Here is a 19802-nt window from a genome sequence, read left to right as displayed (position 1 = left end):
ATAGCAGTAACTTGCCTTTAATGCCACATTGCTCCAGTTTATGTGCTACAGTATCAAAAGCCTTCTTGAAATCCAAGTATATGATATCAAAATTATTTTTTCATCCAGTTCCTTGGTCCCTGCATTATAATAACCTGTTAGATTGGTTAGACAAGACTGCCCCTTAACAAATTCATGCCCTAACAGCAGTATATTGCATTCCTGTCCAGATGGTCCTTCATTACTTCCTTAACCAGCGACTCCATTATTTTCCCTGGAACAGATGTTAAGCTAACAGATCAGTAATTAGTCATGTCATCTTTTGATCTCCCTCTATGAATTAGGGATGCATTCACACATCTCCAGTCCTTAGGGGCCTCCCCTGAATCCAAGGATTCTCTCATAATTATGGCTAAAGGCTTTGCTGCCTCTCTTAATATGATTAGATAGATCCCATCCACTCCAAGTACCTTTATGTTCATCTTCAACAATTCATCTTCCACTTTCCTTTCAGTTATCACATAGTTATTTAGCTCCCCATTGGAGTTTGATAAACTTGTGGCATCCTATCCCCTAAAGAATTCCTCATGTGTGAATGTAGATGCAAAATATCTATTCGATTTTTCAGCAACCTGAGCAGTGTCATCAACAGTTAACCCTTGACATCAAGTGGCCCAATGTGGTTCAGTCCCTTCCTTCTACTGTTAATATAAGCATAGAAGTCTATGGCTGTTTTTCTTTGCATTCTTGAATGCTTACTTGAATCTTTTCATTACTTCCTTGAATGCTTCCCATTTACAATTTGCTGTTGGTAATGTTATCAGTCAGTCCCCCTGCATAGAATTTAAAAATTATCTGAGACCATTGTAGTCACTCTTGCAAAAGCCTTTCCCTTTACCCTTGACAGTAGGTATGTCTTTAATTGAATTCCAGTGATGGTAGTGAAGGCTCTGAAAAATGTCATTTTTGATTGCTTCAGATGGCAATAATCAAAGTTATTCTATGTTATACCCCACTATGGTGATGTTTCCTAATAATAATAAAACACACACACACACATACACCTCAGATTGAAAGCAACTTGCTCCTGGTGCCAGCACTGGAATGTGATTGCAGGGTACTCTTGTGAACAGCCAGAAAGAATTCATGTGGAATTCCTTTAAAAAACTGTATGGTGCTTGGTGTCATTAAAATGGAGTAGCAAGATTATTTTAAAAAATGGAGATTGTGCACTTGGTGGTAATAGGCTGTCATTGTCATCCAATTAATTTTTGTGCTGAAAAGGAGGCTGCCTCCTTTCTGTGAAAGTGGATGAATATTTGGTGAATATTTACTGCTATCTCAAGGATGTTCTAAAAGGAAAAATAGATTTAAATAATATTTTGAAGCATGTGTATACATGTTGGCTGTATACACATGCTTAAAAATAAGCATTTACTCCCACTTTGGCTATATTTGGGGGTAAATGTTTAATTACAATTGAATTCCAGAAAGAATTAATGTGGAATTCCTTTAAAAAAAAAACTGTGTGGTGCTTAGTGTTGTTATGTTATGGTATACTTGAAAAATGGAGTAGCAAAATTATTAAAAAAATATAATAAAAAAAAAAAAAAAATGGAGATTGTGCACTTGGTGGTAATAGGCCCTCATTGTCATCCAATTAATTTTTGTACTGAAAAGGAGGCTGCACCTTTCTGTAAAAGTGGATGAATATTTGGTGGATATTTAGTGCTATCTCAAGGATGTTCTAATAGGAAAATAGATTTAAATAGTATTTTTAATCAGTGCTTGCAACTGAAATAAAAAAAAAATATATATTTTGAAGCATGCTAGATTGGAGGGATACAAGGACTAATAGATTAACAGTAGCCACTGGCAGAGGTCAAAGTGATTCTTGCACTGCTTCTATTGGAATGAGCCGCAGCCTGGAAAATAAGATGCAGGATAGTTCAGAGACTGCTGGGAATCATTGGGGTACAAATAAACACATAGGTTGTGTTAGGGTAGCTAAGAAAAAACAACAGGTGCATGTATACTTGCGTGTACACCAATGCTAGGAGTTTAGTAAATAAATTTGATTAATTTGAGGTATTGCTCAAAACATCAAAGGCAGATATTGTGGGGATTTCAGAGACGTGGTGTCACACAGATATAAGGAATGCAGAACTGGAATTTGGGGAGTACAATGTCTACAGAAAGGATAGACAGGGTAGGAAAGGAGGAGGGGTTATGCTATTAGTTAAGAAATACATAAAATCCAAAGAAGTGAAGCCAGTCGACATTGCTGGACAGTGCAGTGTCGAGTCAGTTTGGTGTGACAAAAGCATTGGGAGATCAAAATTGAGAGTAGAAGTGTGCTATAGGCCTAATGATTCTGATGAGTATAATAAGAAACTGTATGGGGAAATAGAATAGGCCAGTAAATCAGAGAGTCTTATAATGGGGGATTTTAATTTCCCAGATTTTAACTGGAATTTGGGGGCTGGTCACTCACACACTAGCAAGGCTTTTGTGGATTTATTGGATGATTGTTTTCTACATCAGCATGTTCGGGAGGCAACTAGAGGGAGTAATACTCTTGATCTGATTATCAGTAGTGATTCTTCATGCATTACGAATCTGCAGGTAAATGAACCACTAGGTGGCAGTGATCACAGTGTGCTGAAGTGGGATTTACTCAAAGAGGTAACTACCATTAGGGGTAAAGGGAAGGGTTATTGCTTTCGTAAAGGCGACTACGATGGACTGAGACAGTATTTAAATTCTATACAGTGGGACCAACTGATGATGTTACCAACAGCAAATTCAAAATGGGAAGCATTCAAAGAACTTATCTTGGAAGCTACTAGGCTTTACATACCAACTAAGAAATGTTGTTCAAGGTTTAGGCCTAAGTGGATGTCAGATGAACTAATGAGACATATGACAGAGAAGAAAAATGCATGGGATACATACAAATTAACACTTGACACAGAAGCCTATGATAGATATAAGTTGATCTGTAACCAAGTTACAAAGGAGGTTAGGCAGGCGAAGGCAGATTACGAGAAATCTTTGGCAAGGGATGCAAAGAAAAACAGCAAAGAGTTCTTTACTTATGTAAACTCTAGAAGGAATGGGATGAATCAGATTGGTCCACTTGATATCGATGGGTCAACTGTTGATGATCCTGCTCAGGTAGCTAACAAACTAAATGAATATTTTGCATTGACATTCACACATGAGGAGTTATTCAGCGAGGGGAATGCCAGAGGTGTATTCAACTCTGGCAGTAAGCTAGAGAATCTTGTAATAACTGAGAGTAAAGTGGAGGAGAAATTGTTGAAGATAAATACAAGAAAGGCACCTGGGGTGGATGGGATCTATCCAGTTATATTAAAGGAAGCAGCAAAGGAAGTAAGCAAACCCTTAGCCATAATTATGAGAGCTTCCTTGGGCTCAGGGAAAGTACCCATGGACTGGAGATGTGCAAATGTAACCCCAAGTCACAACGGAGGATCAAAGGGCGACACAAATTATTATAGACCTGTTAGTTTAACTTCTGTTCCTGGAAAATTAATGGAGGCACTGGTTAAAGAAGCACTGCATGATCATCTAGACAAGACTTCAGTCATAGCTCAGACACAGCATGGTTTTGTTAAGGGGAAGTCTTGCCTGACCAATTTGATTGGATACTATGATGCAGTCACAAAAGAACTGGATGCAGGGAATAACTTTGATATTATATACTTGGATCTTAGAAAGGCTTTTGATACTGTTGCACATGGAAGACTGCTGCACAAATTGGAGCAGTGTGGCATTGGGGGCAAATTGCTGCTGTGGATAAAGGGGTGGTTGAGGGGGAGAAGACAGAGAGTGGTAATCAATGGACACTGCTCATCGTGGACTAATGTTATTAGTGGAGTCCCTCAGGGTTCAGTATTGGGTCCATTATTGTTTTCTGTATTTATAAATGATATTGATGATGGTATATCAAGCTTAATGTCCAAGTTTGCCGACGATACGAAGGTTGGCAGGGTTGTCAAGGACACTACTGACACTATGCTACTGCAATAGGATCTGGAAAGGTTGAGCAGATGGGTTTCGAAGTTTAACATTGACAAATGTAAAGTACTACATATGGGGAAACAGCAACCCCAGAGCAACGTATCAACTCTGTGGTACTACACTGACAGTGGTAGAGAATGAAAGGGACCTGGGGTGGTTGTGCAGGCAGATATGAAGTTTTCTGAGCAGTGCAGACGGGCTGCAAGAGTAGCTCGTGGTGTATTGTCGATGATATATAGGAATTTTTCTAGCAGGGATAAGGAGGTGATTATTCCCTTGTATAAGGCAATGGTCAGACCACACCTAGAGTACTGTATACAGGTCTGGAGGCCTCATTTCAAGAGATGCTGAGATGCTGGAACGAGAACAGAGAAGGGCAAGATTAGTGAATGGAACAAAGGGGTGCTCTTACGAAGAAAGGCTTAAGTTTTGCAAATTACAGTGTCTGGAGACTAGGCACCGGCGAGGTGATCTAATAGAGGTGTATAAAGCCTTGAATGGTTTGAGCATGCTCAATGCTGATGGGATTCTTCCTCTTGCTCAGAATAATCACCTTAGAGGGCATAAATTCAAATTGAGAAAAGACAGATGTAGGATAGGCGTGAGGAAATTTGCCTTTAGCCAGCGTGTGTATGGTTGGTGGAATAGACTTCCATCCCTTGTCGTGGAAGTTGATAGCCTAAATAAGTTTAAGGCTCAGCTGGACAGGTATTTCGAACGAACAGAGGGGTGAAGTGGAAGTGGTTATTTTTTATTTATTTATTTATTTATTTTTTTTTTTTTTTTTGGCTGATGCTGCATAAGCTTGCTTTCTTGCATCAAATGCCTCTGCTAATGCTAATGTGTATACAAACACATACACCTCAGATTGAAATCTGAGGTGTATGTGTGTGTGTTTGTTTCAATATTCTTTCTGGATATTGGCCATATACACATGCTTCAAATAATATATTAGATCATTAGGTTAATAGCTCAATTTATTCAATTAAGTGCAGTTCTTTTTGTTAGTCTTTGTTGGGTAACTTGGATCTTCTATTGGATTTTCTTTATCAGGAATGGGCAGTTCTTTCTTTTAGTTGATAGTACAGGAGTAGTACTCTCAGCGTGAAAGGTTTGTTTTGTTGGAGAATGCAATATTTAGATATTCAGTTTGATTTTTGCTGCTTTTTGAAAAACATGAAATTTTTGGAATACAGAATTATATCCACTATGAATGGTTGGTTCACACCATACTATGGTAACATCAGATGGCATGCAATTCTTTCCTTTTATTCATTCATTGAGGCTTATCCAGCATGATATGCAGCATACCTTCAGTGCCCAGCTTCTGTATTGATCTCCCAGGTGACATATGAAGTTGAAATAAGCATTGTTTAACCATTTTTGTTATAAACCATCATTGTCATTTTGGTGTAAAGTAACCACACATATAACAGAAATTGCCTAAGGAATTCGCACAATTGTCATTTCTCTGTGTTGATTGTCAGAAAACCACTTAAAGTAAAACAAGTATAATAAAATGCACTTTGTGTTCTTAGTGTGGTTTCAAATGCACACAAATAATTAACTTGAATAGAACTGTTATAACCAATTTTCATAAACAATGATGTATAGATACAAATCATTTCTTTCCATTCCTCTGTCAGTAAGTGATACTTATTTTCTAACATCGTGAAAATCAGTTATTGATTCCCCCTCCCATTCAAAACTGTTCCATGCTGTAAAATTTGTGTGCCAAGTTTATTACACTAGTTTATTTAATCTAAATAAATAATTTAAAGAAAAGAATTCTCTATGTCAAAACTGTCAGAGTTTTATGAAGTGCTTATTATTAAGAGACTGTAAATTTACATAATAGTTATATCCACTTATGTTTTGTGTACACAAGAAAATTATTATTGTGTTCTAAATATGGTTGATTCTCAATATTTAATTCATATAGAGTTCTTCTTTGTGGAGCTGATTTGACCCTAGTATATGGCAGAAGATATGGCATGGTTGGTAGAAATGGTATTGGAAAAAGTACCCTTCTTAAAATGATATCAAGGTACAGGTTATTTTTTTAGTTTTAGGAGTTATATCAAGTGGTATTATTTTTTTCTCCCTTTTAATATCCAAATATGTTAAAATATATAGCATTTTGATTAAATGGATATTATTCAAAAATATATTATTATATTTAATCTTTGAACATGTCCTAAGTTGTATAATCTCTCAATATTTAATAGAGCTTGTGATGTTTTAGAAATAACTATGAGAGTCATCCCAAAAGTATTTATTTCTGCATTTGATGTCTTGACCAACACTTCAAATTCATCATATTTATTTACTATGCAACTAGCATTGGTATACATGCAAGTATATGTGCACCTGTTTTTGTTCTTATTTACCCTAATGCAGCCCATGTATTTATTTATTTCATGACTCCCAGCAGCTCTTGAAATCCCCAGCACCTTGCTTTCAAGGCTGCTGCTCATTCCAGTAGAAGCAGTGAAAGAATCACTTTCACCTCTGCCTGAGGCTACTATTAGCCTGTGTAATCCCCCCCCCCAAGCTAGTAGTTTTCAAACCCACCTAACACTGCCCCAATAGCATTAGCAAATATTTCTATTTAAGTGTATCCCATCCCTGTAGAATCAGTCTCTCCTGTTAACAAGCACAGACCACACTGAGAAAACTTCTACCCCATAAGCCTTGCACAACCCTTCCAGGGCTGAATTGATCGACAAGGCTCTTATCATATACTCCCTGCTATCGTTTCTAGGCAGAATTGCAGATACATTCAAATATTTCAGTTTATTTATTTTTTCTAAGAAATGCTCTTTTTTTTTTTTTTTTTATCAAAAGCAATAATTACAATAATGATTAGCCAAAATATATAAGAAGATATCTGTTACACTTTTTCCCTTATAATCTGCACATTTATGCCAACATGGAAATTATTTTGGCATAGATTCTCGCTTGTACGTGTAGCCAACAAATGAATCTGTGTCATCATCAGATTCAGAATGTTTCCATTTTGAGAATTTCAAACAAGGGTGTTGGCAGCTGGTAGCTTGCAGGCTGCATGTGATCAGTGGTTCCTTTTTGTATCCCTCAATGTGGGCACCTCCACATGGTGAGGGGACCTCTCAGTGATGTTGGTGGGCTTAAAGATCACTTGGTATCACTGGGTTCCAGTGCCCATACCTTGGTTTCAGGGTTACTCATTGGAATCCAACATGTGCAGTCATGCACCATGATTGATGGATATTCAGAAAGGGAGCTCCTGGTGTTGTGAGTGGCCTAGCCTTAATACATCACTTTGCCCCTGCTTTGACAAGACAGGAGGTTTCTAGACCACCCTGACTGGGATCAATTGGCAGGTGGCTCTTACTAGGATCAGCTGCATTGCAATAAGTAAGTTTCCTTCCCTTTGGCCCTGGGATAGGGCCACTACTTATTGGAAATATAAGTATGATGCTCTAAGCAAAATTGGCATCCCATTTATGTATGCAGTACCTGCTGGTTTGCAAATGGGTGTCCCCTCGTAGGGCTTTGCGGGTGAGGCACCTAGGGCATCAGAAATTTTTATTTTACTCCTATGAATATCATAATCTCTTTTTCTTCTGAGGCCCCAATAAAGCCCCTACCTAATTGAACAGATGATACTGACACCAATTCTGTGAAATGAACCAGAACTGAGGATACACCACCATTGGTGATACTGCTTTTCCTCATTCTCCATTCCACTGGAGAGCAGGCAATCGGGAAAAATGTTAACCTTCTTCCTCCAGAAAGGAGAAGGGTTGGCAGATCCCCAAAATCTATGAAAAGGCTACTATCTGGAGATCTTTTAATGGAAGTTTCATGTGCCAAACGTGCCTAACAAATTCTGAAAGCTACCTCCATTGGGGGAATACCTTTCATTGTAACCCTCCATAAAACCCAGAATTCTTCATATGTTGTCATATCCCATCTGATATGGTGTCATATCAGAGTGGGATACGACTCCTTATGAAGAGATTGCTCTGAACTGAAAGATCAGGGTGTGATAGCTGTCAAGCGAACATCGATGTGCAAGGATGGGAATCTCATTCTTACTCGAGTTCTGATCCTTATGTTCAACATCCCCCATATCCTCCAAGTTCCATCGAGGCAGGCTACTTAACTTGCCTACTAAGGATGGACATTCCAAATCCACTGAGGGGGTTTAAATGCCAAAAGTATGGCCACTCACAAACAACCTGTTGTGGCAAACCTGTCTGTGCTCGATGTGGTGCCAAGTACCACGTGAGCAATTAATGTTCTGTTTAAATCCAATCTGTACAAATTAACAAGGAGAACACTCTGCAGACTCAAGCCAGCAGTGGAAGGAAGCAAAAGAAATTCAAAAACTGAAAACAGAGGTGAACAAATCCTGTTGAGAGGCCGGAAGATGCATCTAACTCGTAAATGGTGGCAAACTGCCATACATCCATCAGAACACAAAGATGACTATACCATCGTCAGAGTGATTTTCACCTCTATCACCCCAACCCCCACCATTTATTGATTTTGGTAAAATCAACTCAAAAGACTAATCAGCTGCCCCACCTATATCCATTCCTCCTACACTACCACCTCTGAAATAAACTGACTGAGAAGGAAAAGCAATAAAACCACTCCCATCTCGACCATAAGAACATATGGATATAGAGGAGGAGGAGGCAACAGAAGACTCAGTCTTGGAGCTTTTTTGCAGAGGAAGGAATGGACAATGGACAGCATCCATACTTCCCCAAAAAAAATAATAAATAAATCCATGGCTAAGAAAGATTTGGAAGCCAGGTGGAACCAGCAAATCTAAATACAGCCAGGCCTCGCATAACGCAAAATCGATTAACGCATTTTTCAGTTTCCACTATTTGAAAAAATTATACCACTTTTCACCTTACACAATGTAAATTTCCAGTTAATGCAATCTTTTTTTTTTTTTTTTTTTTTTTATGCGATAGTTGAAAAAGATTTGAATCCCACGTTAAGCTTACCACACATCGGACAGGCAATAAACAAATGTTTGCCTGCTGCTCCCCTCAGTGTGTTCCATCAACCATCGGAAGAAAACGTGTTACTTGTTTGTCTCCCGCTAATAAAGTCAATTCAGACTGACTTGCATTTAAAAATTCAAATTTTTAAATGAGCCAGATGAAAATGTTACTGCGAAGGAGATAACGGTAAAAGAACTAGAAGAAATCTTTCGTATTGCAGAGAACCTCAAACAAAAGGTTTGAGGTTCTCTGCAATATTTATTTTGCCAGGGCCCAGAGAAGATTGTTGTCAACTATCAGAAATTGATTGATGAAAAGAGAAAGTCAACACTGCTCAAATATTTCCACAAAAGTCATTTCTTCACTGTGTATTTTATGTCAGAGGTTCCCAAACTTTCTCGGTTCACAGCGCCCTTTGTGTCTCAATTTTTTCACGATGCACCTAGACCAAAAGAAATACCTAACAGTTCCGTTTAGTTAGGTCCAAACAACTTAATAAGAAATGTTGAAACTGTGAACTACCTCGAGCTAATAGTTCACATGGTGTCTGACAGATGTAGAGTATCGCTGTGTTTCCCTAGAAAATTGAAAATATTCCGTGGCGCACAGTTTGCCAACCGCTGTTTTATGTGATAAACATTTAATTCCATAATTATTTTCATTATCTTTTACATTGTATACAGTTAAAAAGTTATTTAAGGTATTTTTAAAATTCTTTATAGACATTCCAGAAGGTCACGGACCAATTATAATTTTTCCTATTGATTATTATATTCGATTAACGCGTTTCCGTTTTGCGCGATGCACTCACAGGACGAATTAATTTCGTTAATTGAGGCCAGCCTGTAATGGCCATATTCAAATTCTTGAAGTTGAATTGTCATGGATTCCATTGAAATAGTGATGATATCAAAGCCCTCCTGAGTAAGCACGAGCCAACCTGCTTTTGCTCTTACAAGACACATATATTTAAAGGCAAATGAGGACCCTTACTAGCGTAACTGTTCAATTATTCTCAGAGATAGAGCTGGAGATGAATCTGCCCATGGAGGAGTTGCCATTCTTGTGGGTGACCTATGCCATTTACTACCAACTTAGAGGTGGTAGCAGTTCATCTAACAATAAGGTTTCTCTTAACAGTTTTTGCAAATGGAACCTTTCCCCTGAACCAGAACTAAAGCTCGGACAATACATCATTCCAGGAGCACCTGACACAAAATTCTTGGGGCTTGTTTTCAGTAATAAGATGACATACCTACCACATGTCCGTCAGCCGCGGATGAAGTGCACAAGGAGATTAAATCTCCTACATGCCATCCCATTTAATAATCTGGGGAGCAGACCACTGCATTTTACTCAGCCTTTACATTGTCCAATCTAAATTAGATTATGGATCCCAAGTGTACACAGCTGTTAGAAACAGCATACTTCATTGGCTAAATCCAGTTTATCATCAAGCTATCCGCATCGCCACTGGAGCATTTAGAACATCCCCTGTCCGGAGTTTATATATGAAAACAACTGAACCACCTCTGTCACTCCGACGAAAGCTGTTATAACTAAAATATATTTTTAAATTGAATTCCTTACCAGACAACCCTATGTGGACATCTCTTTTCAAGCCATAATGAGAAAGTCTATAACACCCATCAGACTGCCAACCCTCTTTGGTGGTGCCTCCGTAGCCAGGTGGGCAGGAGCAGCAGTGCGTAGCACATGCTTCTTGATTAGACCGGGGTTCAAGTCCGTGAGCCACCAAATATGGAGGATGAGGAAAGGTCAGGGAATGACCACCGCATATCCCCGGAGCAATATGGCCTTAGTTGCTAATGCTCCTAAAAACCAAATAACAACATAACAACAACCATCTTTGGTATTCATGTTCGAGAGCTGCCTAGAGAGCTTAACATCATAGTAGATGATGTTACCTGGTCAACAAGGCAACTACATCCACTCTCTGGCATGCTCAAATACCATCATGCAGCCTCTGTACTAAAAACTGAGATCAGACTACCACTCCATCTTCTCTCTATCGACAACTATGTTGCCCAATGAGCTGAATATTTTGATTTTTTGGCTGTCTTCACTGATAATTCAAAGTCCAAGTTCTCAGATTTTCCATGATCTTCTCAGTTAATGCTATATATGAGAAGATCCCTCAGGTATAGTGTTATCAGAATGCAGCATATATATGGCTGGGTTGTGTGCCATAGAGTTAGCCTTGGACCACATTAAAACCCATAATTACTGAAGGTGTATGGTGTATACAGACTCTTTACCAGGTTTTATTGGGGATGAGATATATACTCCATCCATTCTTGATCTGGGTCCAGTAGATAAATTCTCTTTATGAGTGTTCATCATAACAGTCATAGCCTGTTAGTCCCGTATACAGAGTACAGGAAAACAATATATTCTGAATTACTCTTCCAGTGGCAACAATCTTGGCATGGGCAGGTCAAGAACAAGCTCTACCATACACTGGCAGTCTAGTCTGTACAGGAACTACGGAGAGGAAGTTCTTGCTCCCCTCCACATAGGACATAGTCATCTTATGCATTCATTCTTGCTGAGGACAGATGACTACCCTGTGTGTGAGAATTGTGATACCTTTTTAATTTGACATATTTTATCTGAGTGTCCACATTATTGACATGAATGTGTTTTATGTTTTACTGTTTTTAGTCATGACTGAACCTTATATACTCAGTCAGATTTTATTTTTCAGCCGTCTGACTGAACGTTATACACTGAGTCAGCCGACAATGACCAAGAGTCAGCTTTTTTTAATTACTTAAAAGCTTTAAATCTTTTTACTCTTATATAAAATGTACCTTTATACTCTTTTGAGATACTTTTATTGTTATGCCTTTGTTATAGCAGCATAATTTTTTAGGTCACTAAAATCTCTTAACTCTTATCTTTTACATGACCTTATTTTTGCACTTTATAGCCTTAGTTGCTAATGCTCCAATAAAACCCACACCAAACTAGTTCCTTTTTGTGTGGCTCAAATCATGCTTAGCTAACTGATATGCCAAATTACTGCCCATCTATGAAATTTGATAATGGAAAAACAAGCAACTGTAATAGATGACATGTTGTTGTGTGCTTTAATGGAGGCTCTCAACAAATTCGCTAAATGTGAGAAAATATAAATTGAAATTGTCTTGAGGTATTGGGAATGATGTCAAGAACTGATTAGGCATTCATTAGCATTAGCATTAGCATTAGTAGAGGCATTTGATGCAAGAAAGCAAGCTTATGCAGCATCAGCCAAAAAAAAAAAAAAAAAAAAAGTAACATAAATAAATAAAAATAACCACTTCCACTTCACCCCTCTGTTCGTTCGAAATACCTGTCCAGCTGAGCCTTAAACTTATTTAGGCTATCAACTTCCACGACAAGGGATGGAAGTCTGTTCCACCCGCTGGCTAAAGGCAAATTTCCGCACATCTATCCTACATCTGTCTTTCCTCAATTTGAATTTATGCCCTCTCAGGTGATTTTTCTGAGCTAGAGGAAGAATCCCATCAGCATTGAGCATGCTCAAACCATTCAAGGCTTTGTACACCTCTATCAGATCACCCCGCTGGTGCCTAGTTTCCAGACACTGTAATTTGCAAAACTTAAGCCTTTCTTCGTAAGAGAACCCCTTTGTCCCATTCACCAATCTAGTTGCCCTTCTCTGTACTCGTTCCAGCAGCTCTACATCCTTCCTGAAATGAGGCCTCCAGGCCTGTATACAGTACTCTAGGTGTGGCCTGACCATTGCCTTATACAAGGGAATAATCACCTCCTTATCCCTGCTAGAAAAATTCCTATATATCATTGACAATACACCATGAGCTACTCTTGCAGCTCGTCTGCACTGCTCAGAGAACTTCATATCTGCCTGCACCACCACCCCCAGGTCCCTTTCATTCTCTACCACTGTCAGTGTAGTACCACAGAGTTGATACGTTGCTCTGGGGTTGCTGTTTCCCATATGTAGTACTTTACATTTGTCAATGTTAAACTTCATTTGCCACCTCGAAGCCCATCTGCTCAACCTTTCCAAATCCTGTTGCAGCAGCATAGTGTCAGTAGTGTCCTTGACAACCCTGCCAACCTTCGTATCGTCTGCAAACTTGGACATTAAGCCTGATATACCATCATCAATATCATTTATAAATACAGAAAACAATAAAGGCCCCAATACTGAACCCTGAGGGACTCCACTAATAACATTAGTCCACGATGAGCAGTGTCCATTGATTAATGAATGTCCATTCATTTTCTTACTTATTTTTTGGCCACTTAAGAACTAAAGATTTATTTGAAAAATTTCTATATTCATTGTCCTCTTTTTTTTCCACAGCAGAAGATTGGAGCAGGTTTCAATGGAACCTGCTCCAAGTGAACTGGAACTCACTTGGAACACTTCAATGGAACCTGCCTAGTGTGAACTTGGCCTTTTTCAGTGAGCTGTCCTGGAGGTTGTTTCCTGATAAAAATGATCCAGAACTGTTACAACTTGGAGGTTATAGACTTAAAATTCTCCTTGGTTCCTTTCAGTATAGATATAAAATGCCAGTGGCAGATGAACCACTTCCTTAGAACTGTCTGAGGAAATATTTATGAAGGAAGGTTGTTCCAGAAAAGCAAAAGTTGGATGAATAAAAGAGGAAGAAGAAAAGTTGGTTCTGTGAGTTTGAAGTTGGACAGTAAAAGGGTGTTGAATGGTTGTAGCACATGATTGAACTGCTTTGGAAGAAAGTGCAGAAATTACAGAAGCCAACTCAGAAGAACAGTGTCCATGGAAGTATCTGTAGAAAAGGCATGTAGCAGAAACAGAATGTCTATGAGACAGAGAGTGGAGAGAATCTGTTAGAGATGAGTCATTAATTAACATAACTGCCCTCTTTTACAATGGACTCTAGAAGCCTGAGAGAGGTTTTGGGGGCACCACCCCAGATGTAGGAACAGTATTCCATGGTAGGATATATTTATGATTTGTACAGAGTGAATAGCTGTTTGGAAGAAAAGTAATGCTGAGAGCAAATGAGAAAACTCAGTTTTTTAGATGCAGAGGAAGCAATATTTGTAATGTGCTTATGCCAAGAGAGATTAGAAGTTAGGGTAATCCCCAATAGACATATATGATCTTGCCTAGAAATCAGAGTGTCATTGAAGATAAGCATAGCATCAAAAAATTCCTTTTTGAGAGAGATAATTCAGGACTGAGTTTTAGAAGGATTTGAAATCAACCAAATTATATTTACGCCACTGGAGAATTACCTGGCAATCAGCATTTAAGGAATTGGTAGTGGATATTTGAAAGATTGAAGCTGTTTATGCAGGGCAAGGTTTCTCAAACTGGAAGGTGGAATGCAATGTGCTATCATCAGCAAAACTACGGATAGGATTTCTGGTTGATGAAAGGTCATTAATATTAATAAAGAGTGGGAGAAAAGACTGAATCTCAGGGAATACCAGCATTAGTGGAGAAGTTAGAAGACAGAGAGCCATCTACCACCACTGGCATTGAGTCAAGAGCAACTGCTTGAGTATTATCAAACTTTACCATTGAATTTGTTCACAGATGCATGACATAAGCTAGAATATCACCAGTGGATTGACAGTGGATAGAATCTACATAGGTAGCAATTCTAACACATTGGGAAGTAATGACATTAGAGTGGACACTATTAGAAATATTGGAAAAGCAATGAGAAAATTAAGAACTCTTTATTGTATATACAGGGTGTATGCCATACACAACTTCAAAGTTGAAAGAGTCTCTTTTATTGTAAAGATCAGCTGATGTATGTTCTTTAACAATACTAATATTGAGATGCAAATAATTAGTGGTGTTATTACAGGAATTAGTTTCTTCTAGAGTAAGTGCACAAGAATATAGATGACCAAAATCCTCAATGAAGTTTGGATAATTGATTATGCAAAGGTTATCATTATACCTAAATAACAGGATATTTTGACGAAGAGAAATTTCGGATGAGTAAAGATATAAATTTTCCCATGGTAGTATCCTTGATATGATTCCTCTTGTTGCCTGTAGCAGGAATTGTGTGTATCCTTGTACATTTCTATGAATAAAGAATTTTATTATTATTATGTTAATAGACCTGAAAACGATCAAAAACATAGTTTTTATAGACAAAAAGATTGATCAAGTTGTTCCAAAAAGTGATGTTACAATTATATATAACACAATTATATTTATGGAAAATTTTAAAAAGAACTGTTGTTAAATTATCCAGATCTATACTAGTAAAGAGACTTTGAAAATCAAAAGTCTGAATATCTTGTAATTTATTGGATTTTAATGTATTCAAGATAGGTTAATTATTAAGAATAATTTTGTTGTTAGGTAAAATACCCTAGATAACACAGTTTAATGTTCTGATGTAAGGAAGGTGAACATAACTATTTTTACAAGAAGTAATAAATGTGAATTTGACAGGTGTTTTATGAAACTTTGGAATGAAATAAATTAAGGGAAGTTTAAAATTATTAATATTTAGTTTTAATTTGTTATTTAAAACTAATGATTTTTTAGTGATCATATTAGGAGTGGAAGGCACCAGTTTGTAATTATCAAAACAAAAATTAATTATCAAACATTAAACAAAGAGCTGTTATGTAGCTCTTTGTTTAATGTATCATTATAGAAAGCTTTACATGTAATGGCATAGTTGTTGGAGGCTTTGTCTACCTGTGTAATAAAAAAATGCTTATGAATTTTTTGCAATTGTGTTTTGATCTTAGAAAAATTGTAATATCTAATACCGAATAAAACAAAGTTTAAGCTCGCACTTTCTCTCTCTCTGTGTATATGATCCATTTGATGCTAAGCATGGACATTGTTTACCCTATGTTAAGTGTGAGATGGAAAACCCACACATTATTATTATTTCAATGTATTCACTGGTTATCAGCAGTGATCATTCGTGTATTAAGAATTTGCAGATAAAGGAACCACTAGGTGGCAGTGATCACAGTGTGCTGAAGTGGGATTTACTCAAAGAGGTAACTACCGTCAGGGGTAAAGGAAAGGGTTTTTGCTTCCGTAAAGGGGAGTACAGTGGTCTCAGACAGTTTTTAAATTCTGTACAGTGGGATCAACTGACGATGTTACAAACAGTAAATTCTAAGTGGGAAGCATTCAAAGAATTAATCGTGGAAGCTACTAGACTTTATATACCGATTAAGAAATATCGTTCAAGGTTTAGGCCTAAATGGTTATCAAATGAACTAATGAGACTCGTGACAGAGAAGAAAAATGCATGGGATGCATATAAATTATCAGGTGACGCAGAAGCCTGTGGCAGATATAAGCTAGTCTGTAATCAGGTCACAAAGGAGGTTCGGCAGGCGAAGGCGGATTACGAGAAATCTTTGGCAAAAGATGCTAAGAAAACAGCAAGGATTTCTTTACTTATATAAACTCTAAAAGGAAGGGGATGAATATGATTGGTCCACTTGACATTGATGGTTCGACTGTTGATGATCCTGCTCAGATAGCAAACAAACTGAATGAGTATTTTGCATCTACATTCACACGTGAGGAATTATTACAATTTGAAAATGGAAGAAGGTTATCAAATTGTAGCAGTGTGCTTAATGATTTTGTAATAACTGAGAGCAAAGTGGAGGAGAAATTGTTGAAGTTAAACATAAGAAAGGCACCTGGGGTGGATGGGATCTATCCAGTTATTTTAAAGGAGGCGGCAAAGCAACTAAGCAAATCCTTAGCCATAATTATGAGAGCATCCTTGGACTCAAGGGAGATTCCTACGGACTGGAGATGTGCAAATGTATCCCCAATTCACAAAGGGGGATCGAAGGGTGACACGAGTAATTACAGACCAGTTAGTTTAACTTCTGTTCCGGGTAAAATAATGGAGTCGCTGGTTAAAGATGCATTGCAGGATCATCTAGACAAGGCTGCAGCAATAATTCAAACACAGCATGGGTTTGTTAAGGGAAAGTCTTGTCTGACAAATTTGATTGGTTATTATGATGTGGTCACAAAGGAACTGGATGCAAAAAATAATTTTGTTATCATATACTTGGATTTCAGGAAAGCTTTTGACACTGTTGCGCATGGAAGACTACTGTACAAATTGGAGCAGAATGGTATTAAGGGTAAGTTGCTACAATGGATAAAAGGATGGTTAAGTGGGAGAAGACAGAGGGTGGTAATCAATGGGTGCTGCTCTTCGTGGACTAATGTTATTAGTGGAGTCCCACAGGGTTCGGTGTTGGGTCCACTGTTGTTTTGTGTATTTATCAATGATATTGATGAAGGTATATCAGGCTTAATGTCGAAGTTTGCAGATGACACAAAGGTTGGCAGGGTTGTTAATGACAGTAATGGCAGTGTGCTACTGCAACAGGATCTAGATAATTTGGGCAGATGGGCTAAGAAGTGGCAACTGAAGTTCAACCTTGACAAATGCAAAGTACTGCATATGGGTAGAAGTAACCCCAGAGAAACGTACCAACTGTGTGGTACTACACTTAAGGTGGTAGAAAATGAAAAAGACCTGGGAGTAATTGTGCAGTCAGATATGAAGTTTTCTGAGCAGTGCAGACAGGCTGCTAGGGCGGGTCATGGGGTTTTGTCAATGATATATAGGAATTTTGCTAGCAGGGAAAAGGAGGTGATTGTCCCTCTGTATAAGGCAATGGTCAGGCCACGCCTTGAGTACTGCGTACAGGTCTGGAGGCCTCATTTTAGGAAGGATGTAGATTTGCTTGAGCGTGTACAGAGAAGAGCAACACGATTGGTGAGGGGAATGAAGGGATTCTCTTACCAAGAGAGGCTTAAGTTCTGCAAATTGTAGTGGCTGGAGACTAGGCACCTGCGCGGTGATCTGATTGAGGTCTATAAGGCCTTGAATGGGTTGAGCACGCTGAATTCTGATGGGATCCTTCCACTTGTTCAGATTACCAACCTACGGGGACATAAGTTCAAATTAAGAAAGGACAGATGTAGAATAGATGTGCGGAAATTTGCCTTTAGCCAGCGGGTGGTTAATTGCTGGAACAAACTTCCATCTGTCGTTGTGGAAGTTGATATGTTAAATAAATTTAAGGAGGAACTGGACAGGCATTTGGAGGGAATGGTGTGATGTTTTTTTTTTTTTTTTTTTGGCTGATGCTGCATAAGCTCCTACACTTGCTCTCTTGCATCATGTGCCACCACTACTACTACTACTACTATTTTATTCATAGAGTAAACAGGCATATTTTATTTTATATTTTGAATCTATCCAAATATCCATCTTATCGATTTTAGCACAGTGTAAAAACATTGCCAAACTTGTTAAATTACAAGTTTCATTGCTGAAACTGGTAGTTTTTCTTTATGATATTAGGTTAATGTAGGATATTCTTAAGCAGTCATGAGAATAACTTCAAATGCAATCACACATCAAAAGTGATTGAGTAGTGAATCATGTCAAAGTGTCCATTAAGCCACCAGTGGAATAGCAGTGCCAACAGAGCTTGGGAGCAGTTACATGACAAAGAAAGAAATTGCTTGCAAAACAGGCTGGGGTTTCTAGTTTGTGTATATAAATGAAAGCATGTTTGTGCTGTTCAGATACACAAGAAGTTAAATTGATGCCAGATTTTCATTGCATGCTTTGTTTTTCCCTGGGAAGATATTAGACCTAATTCAAATTTCATAGCAACCCTACTATAAAATGTGGAATGTACTTATATGGAAAATTTTGTATACTGTAAATTAATTTACAGGATTAATCCTTCAAAAGAAGTTATTTACTCTTAAATGACAGTATGTCTGTTTAAACTTCAGTTTCATAAATAATCTTATCTTGAATCTTGAAATTAATAATCATATGAAATGTCTAATTTTTTTTTTTTTTTTTTTTTTTTTTTAGTGGACAATTGATGATTCCATCCCACATATCATTTCTTCATGTGGAGCAAGAAGTAGTTGGAGATGACACTACAGCACTTGAAAGTGTGCTCCAGTGTGATTTTGTAAGACAGTCCCTCCTTGAAGAAGAAAAACAGTTAAATTCTGCTGTCAATGCAGGGTAAATTTCTTTGCTGTTAATCAGTGAACTTTTTATTTTATTGTCATCACCATTATTTCTGACTTTCAATTTCTCTTTTCATATAAGCATTTCTCCATAAATTTGATCACATCTCATTTGAGAAAATTTCAGAAAGAACAAATAAGCTTTTACTGATCACCTAGCTGTATTAAAACAGGTTATTCTTCACATAACTTGCATGGATGCAGTTTTTATTTAAGCACCAAACATATATACAAAATTGCAAATAACTGTTTGTAAATGTTACCATTTAATAATGATGTCACTGTTGCCATTATGTAAAGGTGGTTCTAAAATCAAAGTGGGTAATTATAAGACCAATAACTCTGAATTCAGTAATAGGGAAAATCATGGTGGCAGTAATAAAGAGTGCAAGACAGGGGGCATTCCTAGAAATGGAATTCTGTATGATACACAATCTGACAAGAATACCCAGGTGTAAATTCTTCTTTTCTTTAACCCTTTTTGATGCTAAGTTTAATAGAAGTTAAATAATTTTATCTATAGTGAGAAATGTGACCTTAGTCCACTGGTGTACAAAAATGTGGTATTTCAACCTGATCTTTATTAATCAATAATAGCTAAGATAGATGTTTATCCAATGATATGGGTCAAAGTAATAATACTTCATACATCTCAAGAGTTCTTATTTGTGGCTGCAAATGCTGATATT

At 37.6% G+C, this 19802-nt stretch overlaps 1 protein-coding gene across 2 annotated transcripts in view; it reads left to right on the top strand.

Moving 5' to 3' along the window:
* LOC150085207 (ATP-binding cassette sub-family F member 3) overlaps positions 1 to 19802 on the top strand; it is a 197423-nt gene that overhangs the window by 74783 nt on the left and 102838 nt on the right. For both annotated transcript variants that reach the window (XM_090373096.1, XM_090373097.1), the window contains 2 exons: positions 5969 to 6073; positions 18950 to 19108. In XM_090373096.1, coding sequence (XP_090229222.1) covers positions 5969 to 6073; positions 18950 to 19108 — 264 coding nt within the window. The remainder of the gene's footprint in view (positions 1 to 5968; positions 6074 to 18949; positions 19109 to 19802) is intronic.

This window comes from Mastigoproctus giganteus, chromosome 5 (genome assembly GCF_048544385.1).
Source record: "Mastigoproctus giganteus isolate SK-2022 chromosome 5, ASM4854438v1, whole genome shotgun sequence".
NCBI lineage: Eukaryota > Metazoa > Arthropoda > Arachnida > Uropygi > Thelyphonidae > Mastigoproctus > Mastigoproctus giganteus.
This window is presented reverse-complemented; position numbering and strand designations above follow the sequence as displayed.